We start from the raw sequence: 15,051 nt of genomic DNA on the forward strand, positions 1-15,051 counted from the left end.
GTGTTATCATCAATACGACCAACATTCAAACTATACAAATCATCAACTAGCTCATCTAAATCATCCCCAACACCCCACAAGCTGAAGAGAATGATTATCCATCCAATCAGAATGATCAACGCCATTATCTAAAATTTTGGAAGCCAAATGAGCTTTTAAAGCATTATTAGATATAATCGAAACTGGGATATCAATTAATGCCAAATTCTGATTTGGTTTTACATTAAGAGGAGAACCATCATAAGCAATACCCAATCCACTAGAAGAGTCATTCACAACCACTTTGTTAACATCACATAAATCAATATCCTCCCCATCCAGATTATCATGAGAAGAAACCATCTCAATAATATTAGGGGGAGCAAGAAGTTTAAGATCACCATAAGCCACTCCTTATTTGTTACCCACACAAGTCTCATGACCGGAAACTAGCAAGTCCACTAACATGGCCACACAATCAATAATATCATTGTTAACACCAGGAGGAATAGAATCAACCATAATATTCATAGAGACAACAACAATAGGAGCAGCATGAGGAAAAATCTTAGGGTCGGGCTCCAATGAGTGGCCCTCAATAGCACCAATACCAATTCCAGTCAAAGCTAAATCAACACAACCATTAACTTTCATAGGATCATTCACACTATTGGATTATTTAACAACCTCATTATCCGAGGTGGAGATAATAGTGGAAGGATTAAGCATATTGAGGGTGTACAATACAACATTCCAATTTTTAGTGCCCCAATAATTTGCAATGAGAATAATAAGAAGGAAAATCTTTTATAACCACATATTGGATATAGCCCAAATTATTAGGACCAACCCACACCTTATCAGGAAAGTGTTTAGTGACATCTAACTCAACTAAAACTCAAGCAACTGAGGGTCGAGACCCGATAAAATTGGCATTATCAGTTTGAAGAGGCATGCCAAACACTAAACCAAGACCATGGAGGATTTGGGGGGGAGGGAAATAGGAGAGGCCTCGAGTTTGGAAATGAAACCCAAATTGGAATTATGGATGACTCAACTTCAATATCAAACGTCGTAGACCATTTGAACACTTTCATAAAGAAATTGTTCACAAAATAAGAGCAATGGAAAAAACCCTACAATAATCCACATCATTAACAAGCTTAATCAACACATGTTTCAGATTGATAACAATAACATAGAGATTGCCATTTAGCTTGATATTGAAAAATAATTTCTGGATAGCATCAAGTGAAGGTTTATGTGTAGGAAATTTTCCAACCAAGGAGAACTTGAAAGGGGCAGCAAGGGCAAGGATTTCCTCTTCTGAAATCCACATCGAGGGCAAACTACGGTGTGAAGATATTTTGATGTCAGGAAAGTTCGAGGAGCCATAAACACCAAAATAGAGCCTCTCTAAATGAACAAGAAGCATTTTTTTCATCCAAAAAACTAGGATCAACTGGACGGTTAACCCCATCTACCTAAAAACCAGTTGACTGAGAGAAAAACCAACCGAAGAAAAACAAAACCACGAAATCTATAAAGAGAAGGAAAGGGAATATCTCTTAAAGCCAAACCAAGTGACAGAAGCTTCACTGACACGAACACAGAAGAGAACGGCATGGCAGAACCCTAGCAGAGGAACCTAATTAACATCCCGCCGCACGAGTTGACAGTAATTTTGTTTGTTTAATTATTTTTATTATTTTAAAATCAATATCCTCCCCATCCAAATTATTATGCGAAGAAACCAAGTCAAGAGATTAATTTCTCTCATTCAATACAATAGCTTGAATATGGTTTATTTGATATGGGTGTCGATTTTTCATAAGCACAAGCCACCATGAATAATTATATCTTAGGCCTTAACATAAGAATGCTCTCCATTAGGAATACTAATTTATTCTCTTCTTAGTTTGGTATATAGTGAGGTTCCTAGGTTCTAATCTAAAGAGAATAAACTCTTCTCTTACTCTTTAATGAGGATTAGATTTTTTAAATGTATGATAATTTGATTAAAATTTTGAGTTTATAAGATCAAAAATTAATTTATTTTTCTAAGAAAAATTATAGATTTTGAATTTATAATGAGTTAAAGAAGACATACTGAGGGGTGTACAATCTGAGCTTATGTTTATCTATAGTGAGCTGTCAATCAACATCCTAAATACAATCAATCACTTATGAATACAAGAAAGAACACCTACCTATGAAATCAAGGATTTTAATTTCAAGATTTAAATCAGGGATATATAAAATATGCATGTGAATCTAACTAGTGACATATATGGTGATGCAAGAAGCAAATGCATAAAGAAATTTTTTTATTCATTTATTTGAAAACATAAATACAACCTGGTGTCTACAAGAAAGTAAGGTGGCCAAGTTCTACCACTATATGATTCAACTTTTACTCCTATGAAATATAGATTTAAATATACTTGTTTTTCATCTTTTGGCTCTAGATCTTCTATAGGATTCCAAAAGAGAACACCCCCTAAGAGAGGGAATTATCTTTTAGAGTCTTATATGCATATGTATAAGCAAATATATTTAAACCCTTACAACTTGATGAATATATACGACGCGATCTAATTACATTCTAGACACCTTACATTTATATTTCTCTAATATATACATTTTCACATTTTATCTCATCTTTGAATAGTGTGATGCTAATCTTGACGTCAGACTATTCACAGAAACTCATTTTTATATGTTAGAAATGGAATTTTTGGTTGGAGATGAGAAATAATATACACCTAATATCTATTTTTGGTATTAGAAATTTAGTTCAGTTGGAATAAACTATTGTTTGATATGACTATTATCACATTTTGATGTTAAAAAAGAAGCTTTTGGTTGGAGATGCCCTTAGGTAATGTGTAACGTAGAGAGATATGAGCAAATTTATTTAGAGATACTTGTTCTAGTATTGAAGTAAGTGTTTTTTTTTTTTTTTTTTTTTTTTTTTTTTTTTTGTCTTTTTGGCAAAAATTTTGTGAATAAATTTAATTTTTAAAATCAAACATTATTTGACAGTAATTCTCGCAACCTTTATTATAAAACTTTTAGAATTAATATAACTAATATTAGAATGAGGGCCATGAAAAATTCTATTATTATTATTTAAACAAAATAAAATTTCTCATCTTGCTGATATTTAATAGGGATGAACTATGTAGATTATTATTGTTGCGGACTAGAATATACGCGGCTATAGAGTTTAAATTTTACATCTTAGCGTTGTACGAATATTCATCTCACACAGAGAGAACACAAGAAGTTTTTTACACGGAGAACCTTGAAAAGGAGAAAAACTATAGGGCCTGGCCCAGTTTGAAATAATTTCACTAGTGTTTGAGTATATTACAATGGTTAACTCGTCCCTGAGGGCGATCATATTACAAATATTAACTGTTTGGTTGAAATCTAGTGATAAACGGGGATGAAATTACAGTGTCACTTCATGGACTGGCAGAAGTCCAGTGTTACTTAAAAATTCGTACATCAACTGATGGTCTAAAAGAACTCTGGGTTTACTCAGGGTATCAAGTGGAGGTCCAGTAAAACTCTGGACCTTAGGCGGTGGTCCAATAGAACTTCGGGCCTTAGGTGATGGTTAAGCAGAACTTCAGGCCTCATGAGGTGGTCAGGCAAAAGTCTGAGCCTCAGGTGGTGGCCTGGAGGAGCTCAGGGCCTCAGGTGGTGATTTGGTGAAGGTGAGGGCCTCAACTGGTGGTCTGGCAAAGCAACGACGTCAAGCGGTGGTCTGGCGAAACTTAGGCGGCGGTCGAGGAGGAGCAAGGAGGCAAGAGTGATCTCCGATCTATCTCTTGAATCCTTTGTCTTGGGGTTCCCTTTTAAGAGAAATGATTAGTCTATTTATAAATTTCTGGAGTGGCATGACCCGTAAATATGTGAGAGATCAAGGGTAAATGGGGAATGGTTGGATGGACGGCCGATGTTGAATCCCTTGATCATGGACTGTTTGATGGACATTTGAATGTCTTAGTGATATTAGAATTTGGTGATATTAGGTTCGTTGGATTCGTCTCGTCGAGCCGCTCGATTTGACTATAAGAACATTATGTTTGAAAACCATTTGGTAATCCAAATTGTGGTTCGAACCTTCCAACATCGCTTCTAACCCTTGATTTGGACCTGTATGGGCTCATATTCGGTTGGATTTGGCGTCGTTGGGTTCGTATTCTCGGGACGCTTAGTTCGATTATAAGTTTACTGAAATCGGAGTTCAGATGGTCCCAATTTTAATTTCGGAAGTCTCCAACTTAATTTTGCATCGAGATTCATGCCCGGTCAAGATAAATTTTTGATGACATATAAATTATATTCTTTACAAATGCAAAAAAAAAATAAACTTTATTAAACTTAAAAGTTCACGATGATTTGAGTCACTAGAAAATATTAGAATATCTATGAACTAAATTATAAAAAATGAATCTAAATAACTAATTAACAAGTTTTTATTTAAAATAAAAACTTTACAATTAATATAAACTTTTGTAATAAATTAGAGAGAGAAAAACATTTTTTCAAATTAATTCTTTCTTCAAATTAAAGGCATGTTTCGTGAATTAATAAATACAGAATATAATGCATAAATTATAAAATATATTAGAAAGACTTTTTTAATTAACCTTTTACTTCACAATAAAATTTTAAAATGAAAGATATAACTTTTTATTCCTATTCTGTTTTATTAATTAAAAAAGAAAAAAATAGTATCAAATTTATGCTTTATACTAATTCAAATAGAATTTAATAATAATAAAAAAGACGAAGGAGTGTAATAAATATGATTTGATGCTCTAATGAATTATATCACAATATTCTCTTATAAATTTTTTAATCAAAAGTTTTGAAAATTATTAAATTTTTATTAAGATAAATACAACATAAATCTTCATATATCATATTAATTTCAAGCATATGCAATGATTTTAATTTTTATTTTGGATAAAATTAAAAATATTCTCTCATTTTCAATTCAATTAATAAAAAATAAAATAATTACAATATCCATTTTAAAACTAACAAATACATATATATAGACAATCACACCATCCTCTCACTACCCGACGCCGGCAACTACACCGTCACTGCCTTCAACATCTCCTCGCAAACCCTTTCTCTTCTCGACACCGCCGCCATTGCCGATCAAACCTGCCCCCAACCGCTTCGCAACCTATCCATCTACTCCAATTTTTATAACTCCACTCTCTCCTTCACCTCGGAAGACACCCAACTCTTCTTCTATTACAACTGCTCTAAAACAGCCTCTCTGGCTGTTCCTTTGCGGTGCAAAGGAGGAAAATCTTCGTACGCAGTGGCGGTTGATTTAGGGGTGACGTCAGCTGCAGATTGTGAGGAGAATGTGGTGGCGCCGGTGATGCATGCCTCGGCGGTGGGGACCGATAGATTTTTCTATGGAGATGTGGTGGGAGTGGTTAAGCTAGGGTTTCGGATGCATTGGGATGGGGGCGGCGGTGATGAATGCCGGAGGTGTGAGGGCTCCGCTGGGTTATGTGGGCGGGGACCGAAGGGCTTCGTTTGCTTTTGTGAAAGCGGTATCAGCGACAAGGATTGCGGTGAAGGGAAAGTTTCGGGTACGTTGACTTTTGATTTTGTTTGCTTTGAAATATGTTTTTTTGAAGTATGATAACTTTAAAGCCGTCTGATTTTAATTTAGTATATAATATTATAGTAAATTGGGCTCAATGATATCAAAATTAAGGGATAATGGGCTATTTGGATTTGTCTAACTCAACTATAATATCATTTCTTCATCAAATTATTGCCTTTGAGCTTTCAAATGTGCCTTGATTTTAGTCCATTTTGGGCTCGGATTGGACTAATTTTAATGTGATTGAGTTTGTCTCATCTTGATATTGAGTTTGAATATATGTTTGTTGAAATAAGAGTTTGGATAGTCTCAACTTAATTATGGAAGTTTTCATTTTAGATATGCGTAAAGATTTTTGCCAGATAAAAAAGATTTTTTTGGGATATATCAACTATTTTATAAAATAAATAACCAAAGCATTTGTGAGCATTACTATGAATTTAGCAATACAAATTTTAAAATTTAACATTTATAAAAATTATTAATATTGAATTTACTTGATTTACTAAATCTTAATTTGTGAGCGTTTACAGTCGTCGCGAGCTCCAACCAAAGATCAGATTCAGCTGCATTGCTCCCAAACTCAAAATGCTATTGAATCTAGTGTTCAGTTGGAGCACACGGGGACTACAAATGCCATTTTTTTCCATCATTTTTTTCTGTTGGAGAAAGAGATATATTATTTTTTTATATTATAAAATGGAGTTTGATTAGAGATGTGTTATTGTACATTTGGAGTATTTCTGTATTTTGGAGTGTAAAATGAATTCTTTGGTTGGAATGGCCTTGGGGATTAGGTATGGTGGTTGTGTAATGCAACAATTACTTATCATAATGATGTCATTTTTTTTAAGGATTTATATTTGAAAAAAAATATAATTATAAAATGGATATTGAAATTATTAAACTTATCTCCAAATGAGTATAATAAAACATTTTAATTCGTTTTTCGCATATTATATTTACATAAAAAAAATTCAACTCTTATTGAGGGTTTGTTTGAGATTGTAATATTTGGTTAATATTGCTGTGAATTGTTGTATAAAAAACAATTTTTAAAAATGAATGAGGATTATAAATTTATTCTTTTTTATAAAATCAAATAGTTGATTTTCTTCTTAATAAGTAATCACATATTAAGAACTATTATGAAAAAAGCTTCACATCATAAAATTTTTTAAAAAGCATTTAGAAAATAATAGTCAAATAAATTGAAGTTTCACCATAAAAAATAAAATAGTGAGAAATTTGTCCAAATAAGCTATAAATTATTCTCATCATTAATTAGTTATATATATATTTTTTATAAATAAGGAGCAATAAACTAAAAAAAAAATTATTTAAATTAAAAATCTTTAAAAAAGTAATTTAATTTCCACTGCCAACTATTAAATCATATATTTTTGAGCTAATTAAAATTTAATGAGAATATCTCCCACAAAATGAAAATTTATCTTTATATTTAAGTTGTTGGACCAACTGCTCTGCTGACATAATAATGACCCACAGGTTGGTAAGGCTGTGTGGCCCAATAGGTTTAGTGCTCGCCCATCTAGAAGAAAATTCTGATCCAATTTCAATTCTATCCACCGATTCTCGTTCGAACGGTGACGATCGAGCACGAAGCCTTGACCCTTTAGTCAAGTAAATCGCTAGCGAGGAAGATATCCTATGCAACTTCGCTGCACCAGCAAAGACAGTTAACCGTTCTTTCCCCTTAGATTCTGAATTATTTATTCTTCTTTTCTATGAGTGCGCAACTTTCAAAGTAGATGCATTGGCTTTATTATGCCGTGTAATAAGAATCCCGATCTACGCGTCCCTTACAGGAAAATAGTTCGCATTGATTTCCAATAACCATCCGCCACGTGGACGTAGAATTTTTGAACCTAAAGTCCCAGACGACCCGGTCATCGTTACCTTTTTCCTTTCCTTGCTATATTTCTCCTTCTCAACTCAATTTCGTGCTAACGCACTCCTCTCCTTGTCCGAAATACTCTGCCTCCGGGTGTTCGCGAAAATGCTTCAAAGGCTGTGGTATCCGTCCTCACTGTGCTGCCTCCTTCTTCTCCTCCCCCTTCTGCTACGTTCCTCGGCCTCTGTGCCCACCAATCCGGACTACGTTGCGTGCTCTGAACCTGAAGTTTTACACTGCGGGAAACTCAACATCACCTACCCTTTCCGCCTGATCGAAAGCCCAGATTACTGCGGCTACCCTGGATACGAGCTCAACTGCAACTTGGATGAAGAAGTCGCCCCGCTCACCATCAAACTTGGAGGAGAGGATTATGCCGTACTGAATATTTTTTATCGGGAGAGGGTTGTCGTAGTCGTCAATTCATACTTATTGAAGACTGATTGCCCTCGGAACTTCATCAACACCAGCTTCAACCCAAGCCTTTTCAGCTACGCTAGCTACGACAGCAACCTCACAGTTTACGTAAATTGCATTTTCCAGATCATGCCGCCCCAGCTATCGGAAATCTTTTGCCTGAGCAATTCGTTGAATAAGTCGTACTATAAAGTGGATAAGGGGCCGTCGACTTTCCTAGACAATTTTCAAGGTAGCTGCGACCAGACGGCGGCTGTGCCGGTTTATGCCAAGCAGGATTTCGTCGCGGCGATGAAAGGGGGGTTCGGTTTAAATTGGAACGACAGTTTGGATTGGTGCCAGGAATGTATGGATTCCGGAGGGAGATGCGGTTACAATATGACTCGGCCAGAAGATCAGATTTGCTTCTGCTCTGATACTAACCGCCTTAGATCTTGTTTTTACTGTAAGCAGATCTCTTTCTCCTAATTGTTTTTCTGCGAATGTTTGTTATCTTGATCAGTTCTTTCTTCTCGACTCGACCTTACCTTTACCATTACCAAATCCGACTGTAGTGTTTTGATGAGGTTTAAGAGGACATATCATATTTTTAGAACGTACGTTTCTTCTATAAAGGATAAAGTGAAAAATTAAATGCAAAGCATGTGCCTTTATGCCTCCTTCCCTACCACATTCGTTGATCCTTGTGGTTTGATATTTTTTTTTCCTTGCTTGTTTATCGGAGAAGAATTTTTCAAGACTTCTTCTATCGTTTTATGTGAGTACAATACAATATAACTATTAAACATTGCTTTATCTGCCTACACCAATCAAAATCCTGGATCCTTCATTGCTCTAAAGAATTGAAAGGAATTAAATAAATCTTGGATATTTTATGCTTGCTGGAAAGATCAATAAATCAAGTACTAACTCTTTTGAATAAAACTATAACCGCAAGAAATTTACACAAAATGAATTTTCTTAGTAAACAGGTTGTAGAAGAACCGAAGATCACAGATTTTCCTTTTTGTAGTTTTTATGAGTTTTATTTTACAACGAGATTTTTTTCCCTGGTCTTAGGCAACAATTGCCTCAGGTTGAATTTTCGTTGTTTGACTAGCGGTTGGTCTAGACGCGGGCAAATTAATGCGTGCAGAAGAATCATTACCAATATCTATTTGATTAGGATTCTAGAAAAAGGAGAAGGGGAGTAGGTGGAAATGTCGTAGAAGGGTTGAATTGTGCCTCTATACTGACTATAATAGCTATAATAGCAAACGCTAACCAGTGAAGTTGCAAGTGTCCTGACTACGATTGACATGCATGTAAGTAGTTATAACTTGTAAAAATTATTGTGTCATAGTTCAATGTTCTTATTAGGTGGTGAGTTTACTGTAATGATGATGTTGTATCTAGTGCATTCTAGTACATTTTATTGGTTCTAAATTTGAGTCATGAAAATAACCTTCTTACAATTGTAGTGATAAAAATGTGCTCATGAATAATCTCTTTGTATAATATACATCATTACCAGGAGCATTACGACTTGCGTACACCATTTTTTTTTCAATTTAGTCTCATTGCTAATCAAGTTGTGAGATTCAACATCAGAGGTGCTATAGGCATGTTGCTTGATATTTACTTAAATGTATGATTCTTTGAATGATATCATTACAACACTACTTATAAACTCTATATGGCATTTGGTCCTAGAAAAAAATCTGTCATGGTTATCAAGGTTGCCTTCCTAGTTATCAGTCTCTTCTCCTATAAGAAGAAAAAGCAAGTAGAAGACCAAACATCTCTTGATGGCAACTCCGAAGTCTTAAGGTTCCTTCTACTTCCACCATGAAGGCCATATTTAAGGGATTATGTATACTACATTATTTTAATGCCTTTTCAATTTACGGGAATTGCATCTCTTATAATGTACTACCAAATCATTTCAATTTGGTCAGACTCCATGGATTTTTCACTTCCCAATTATTCAACGTAAACAAAAGGTTTCGATGTTGCCGGCGACGATGGATGTCGACATATGTGGCGATGGAAAGTGTTAACATTGGTGACAAAGGCAAGCATTAGCTTTGGTGGCGACTACAATTATTGATATTGGTGACAATGGTAGGCGTCGACGTTGGTGACAACATTAGGCATTAGCACTATGTTGACGATATGCCTCGACCTTGTTGGTGATGGTAAATGTCGATGTTATTTGTGACGACAAGTATCATATGTTAACAAGTAGAGCTTTAGATTCTCTCCTTAAGAATCTAACAAGTAGTCTTCAGCCCTTTCGACCTCCCCTCAATTTATAGAATGAACAGATGCACATAATTCCAATATTTAGGATTTGTTTGCACCAAGAACTATTGCATTGTGAATTTCATCTATAGTAGCATTCATGGACTCATCGTTCTAACTTGTGGTATGTCCTTTTTTTTCGGCAATCTCGTTTCATGTGGCTCATATGGCTATGCATTTGACATATTGCTAGCATGCACCATCCTAACCGTTTTATTGGATTCCTTTTTTATAGTCATCTAAACTTCTTTTACAAGTTTGAATCTTCATTTATTGTATCTTTTCAGTATTGTAGTTATGCCTCTACTTTCAAGGTTCAATGATGTAGAACTAGGATGTATGTGAAGTTATGCAATTTTAAAATCACACGCCTGTTGAATTTGGGCAATAATAATTATGTTAGCTTCTCGTGACTTAAATAAAAAGTTAGAACATTAGAACGATGATTAAAGCTTAGGCCAAACCATATGTAAGAGTTTAGAAACATGAATAATCAATTCAAATCAAGACTAGCAAGCATGGGGGAGTTTCAATAGAAATCCCTAAATTAACAATAAGAATAGTTACTAGTTGGGCCCCTCACTCAACTATTTTAATGATTGGTAAACAAAGAAAGAATTACATGATCTTTGTAATGCCACAAATTAAGGTAAGACTTAGAAAGAAAAAAGATTTGGAGTAGAGGCTCACCTTGATCAAGGTTTTGAAACGATCTGCCACTTCACGGAAGAGAGTTGTTCGGTGATGGCTTCGGCGAGGGTGAAAACGATCCTCTCTATGTATTCCTCCATGATTTGGTCAATCTCCGGATTGATGTTGAAGAACGGTGAGTTGACGATATCGACTTGACCTTGATTATTGTACATGAACCCGTGGTTAATCTTTGGGTCCGCCATACATGGGTATAGAAGTTTAGTAAAGTGTTGGAGTGGGAGTGGTGTTGCTTCTTCTCTCCTTCATTCCTTAGGTGACGTATCAAGCCAAGTACTAATGGTGGAGAGATGAGTTGGATGGTCGGCCAAGACAATGAGGGGAAATCTTTTTTAAAAATCTGAAATTGAATTTCAGATTTTGAGTAGGAAGGGATTAGGGTTTTGGATTTTGAATTTCAAGTAAGGGGAGAGAAAGGAAATACACTCCTTAATGAGAGAGTTGATTGAGGCTCCAAGAAGGAAAGGATTTAATATGGGCGAGAGAGAGGGCAAGAGGGAGGGGCCGGCGGCATGATGGGGTGGGTAGGGCTTACGGAAAGGGAGTTAAGGCTTGCCTTAACAAGAATGTCAAATAGGGAATAATTGATTTTAATCAAATCCAATTTGAAGTTTAATTAGACTTGATTTAAGTAACTTTCCTAAAATAAGTCATCATATTTTAGGAAATAATTTCAAATTCAAATTGATTGAAAATTGAAATCAATGACTTTCCTAATTCAAGATGTTGAATAAATGGAATGTACTAAATAGATATTTGAATTTTGGAGGCAAGCAAAGGGGGATGAGGCCGGCGGCTAGGGTTAGGTTAGGGTTGGGGTCGGCGGTTTGGAGGAGAGAGGGTACCTTGAAGCTGATGGTTTGGAGTGGAGAGGAGGAACCTTATGGCCAACGGGTTGGAGGTGGGAGATGGGGTGGCCGGCCGAGAGAGGGGTGGTGATTTGGTTCAACCGAGAGAGGGAGGGAGAGAGATAGGGCCGGCGGTTTGGGGAGAGGGAGGGGAGGAAGGGAAAAGAGGTGGTCGACCGCGAACCCGGACGCTTCCTGCGGTCGATGGGTACTGTGATGCCCTCACCTAAGAACTTCAATCGTTCCAAGAACTCTCAAGCTCTCCCACAAGTGCAAAAATTTCTTGTAATAATCTTCATTAGCCTCTCCAAAGAGGAGGGAATATAAATAGCTAGGATTTACAATAAAGAAATAAAAGACACAAATGCTCCTAAGGGTCATAAATAACTATTCCCTCAAGTGAGGGTAGAAACGGAAAAAATGCATAAATAAATCAAATACATATAATGACTCAAAAATAAATCAGTGCGATCGTGGCCGTCGATCGTCGGCCCTGTCTCTGGTAGACTCTCTAAGATCGGATGTCCTCATCATTCAAAGCATAAGAAAAAGATCCTTAGCTAGATTCTCTCCTATGTATATCCTTGTTTAAAATTAAACCACAAATGTCATTGAGTTTCAATTTTGTTTATACATAGTAAGGAAAAACAAAGAAGTTTCAAATGCTCTACTTGAATAATCTTGAATGTAACTTTGCATTTTGTTATATGTCTCAAGGAAGTTGGTGGAAACATCAGGAATATTATAGTTGTTAAGCAGGGAAAATTAGATTTCGAGATTTTTAGATCTAATAAATAGGATTTGGTAATTTTCTTGGCTCAAAAAATCTACATCATTGATTTTATGATAATTAAGGAAATTAAACTCAATCAAATTTCAATGTTTGATGACGTTCAAAATCATTTGTTTGAGAGGGAGCGAAGACCAATATGAAGAACTTCCGCATCAGGGAGATATTTTTAAATCACATTAAATATTAAATTTAATCCCATATATATTTTTTCTTTCAACGATAATCCAAGTTCTAATCATATTCGCCTTTTCTGAGTTAGGCCTGGGGTCCCTCGGGGATGGCAGGATGACCAGCGGAGACGCTCCTTTCTTTCAGTCGCGCCTCTATCTTATCTCTGTCAAATGTTTAAACTATGCACAAAAACTTTAATCAGGTGGCCTCACATATAGGTGTAAGCTATTGGATTGAAAATAATTTTGAAAATTGTTATATTAAGTTCAACTTTTGTCCCCCCTTGGTTCTTGCTTGATACTCCTAACACAAAACTTAGGTAATATATTGTGTCCATAATATTGCAGATTAGGCTTCATCTGGAATGGCTTATGCTTTTCTGCCTTTGTTATCAGAACTTTTTAAATGCTTCTTTCTTAGTATAATTTCCCTCCTGCTATCCCAAATTAACTTTCTTAAAGCAAATCATGGGGAAAAAAAGAGAAAAAGTGTCCAGTTTTTTCAACTAACATACACTATTTTTCACCTGCCACTTAATAAAAAAAATTCAAAAAGTCACCTCAAATGAAACCTTAATTATTTTTTGGTTCCTATCTCACATGATATTATTCACTTTGTTCCCTATTTTAAGTTCTAATGGTATCACCAATTGTCCATTGGAAGTTCTTTATAACTTCCAAAAATTTCTTCAGGGGTTTCACTTGGTAAAAAGTATATAAAAGCTTGGTTGTGTTGTTTCCTTTTTTTTTTCTAAATAGCTACTTACATCAGAAAACATGTTTGATTTTGTTAGTTTTGTTTTCTGGGTTTCGAAACAAATTAGTATGTTTACAAAAATTTAAGAACTCCACATTTGGTATTTTTCAGTTGTTTCCGAAATCTGTAGTAAAGACAGGAAAAAACACACATTAAATATATTTCTGTTTTAAATGAAAACAAAAATAAAATAAAATAGAAAACTAAAGTAAAATAAAACACAAGAAAACATGCCTTAATAATATTAAGGTGATCTGCGCTCTAAACAAATAGATTACAATAATATACAAATAGGATTGGTTACTTTATTTTTTCTCCTGCTAATTGCAAGGTGATCTGTGCCTAGCTATTAATAACCTTATTGTAATTTGTGATTTCCCATATGCTTTGGGAAAGGTATGAAGTTTTTGGTTCACTCCAAAAGAACTAAAAAAAAATGATGAGGTGACGGCTCAGCACTCAGTCAAGCGCTTTGAAATAGAGTGTTCTTAGTTTGTCTGTGATATATATGTGTATCTGTTTATCCGATGTTTCTCATGTTTCAACAATCATAAGCTATGAAACTTTCATATTCCTCTCATTCTTTGATGTGAAATAATATTTTGAATATGGCATCTTTCTTGCTGGAGAAATATGTTTCCTTAATTAATATTTTACTAACCATCATCATCATCATTATTTTTTTGACTGTATGTTTAATGCATATTCCATATGAAAGTAATGAGCTGCAACTTATATTCTTGGATGGCATAGAGTGCAAATAACAAAAAGTTCCTATTTAACTTTTTTTTTTACCTTTTTTGATGGAGAAACCAAAGAGTAGTATGTTTGAACTAATTGGGGGATAGATTTATATGTTTTTTGTTCTTATTAGTATATTAACCAAATGTTTATAAGTGTCCATGATTTTTAGAGGGATTTCCCACTTACTAAATCCAGCATCATCTTGTATGAATTTATTTTGAAGGGATGGGATTTTCTCTTATAAGGAGAACTATCATTCTTCTCTTATTTATTTTTTTATATCAGAACTACAAAATCTGAGATACAAATCATTCATTCCATTTATCATCATTAAACCTAATGACTACATGATTTTACCAATTTCAAAGATCCTTTGATAATCAAAGTAAAGCATCAAAATTTTCTCAATATATTGCTTTGTTTGTATAAAAATAATTTTATAGACTTTAAATTAATTATAATCAAATACAAATCATGTATAAAACTAGATCTTTAAAAGGGTTTCTATATGTCGTTCGATTATCTTTGTATTTTTAGCACACTTTGTGAATGATTAAATCATCATAAAAATTAATGAAACCAATTCACATATAATTCTTATATTAGAGATTACAATGAATGATGTGATTTTGAAGACTATATATATATATATATATATAAAGAGTAATGATTCTACTCTTAAAAGGAATAAAAGTCTATCTTTATCTCAATTATAAACTTTGTTTGTCGAATTTTCTTATTCTTTACTGACCCCTTCTAATGTTGGCCTTTTTTTTTTTTTTTT

The 15,051-nt window shown here is 34.5% G+C and overlaps 1 protein-coding gene across 1 annotated transcript; it reads left to right on the top strand.

The window, feature by feature from the left end:
* The first annotated feature begins 7,558 nt into the window (after positions 1–7,558).
* Positions 7,559–8,429, top strand: LOC110113672 (LEAF RUST 10 DISEASE-RESISTANCE LOCUS RECEPTOR-LIKE PROTEIN KINASE-like 1.2). Its single transcript, XM_028695358.1, has one exon. The coding sequence runs from the start codon at positions 7,650–7,652 to the stop codon at positions 8,427–8,429; it is 780 nt and encodes a 259-aa protein (XP_028551191.1). The 5' UTR covers positions 7,559–7,649.
* The last annotated feature ends 6,622 nt before the right edge of the window (positions 8,430–15,051 follow it).

The sequence above is a fragment of the Dendrobium catenatum genome, unplaced genomic scaffold (genome assembly GCF_001605985.2).
Source record: "Dendrobium catenatum unplaced genomic scaffold, ASM160598v2 fragScaff_scaffold_624, whole genome shotgun sequence".
Taxonomy (NCBI): domain Eukaryota; kingdom Viridiplantae; phylum Streptophyta; class Magnoliopsida; order Asparagales; family Orchidaceae; genus Dendrobium; species Dendrobium catenatum.

Bases quoted from the DNA above. Each gene is read 5' to 3' on its own strand.
- LOC110113672 (XM_028695358.1), top strand. From the start codon at position 7,650: ATGCTTCAAAGGCTGTGGTATCCGTCCTCACTGTGCTGCCTCCTTCTT.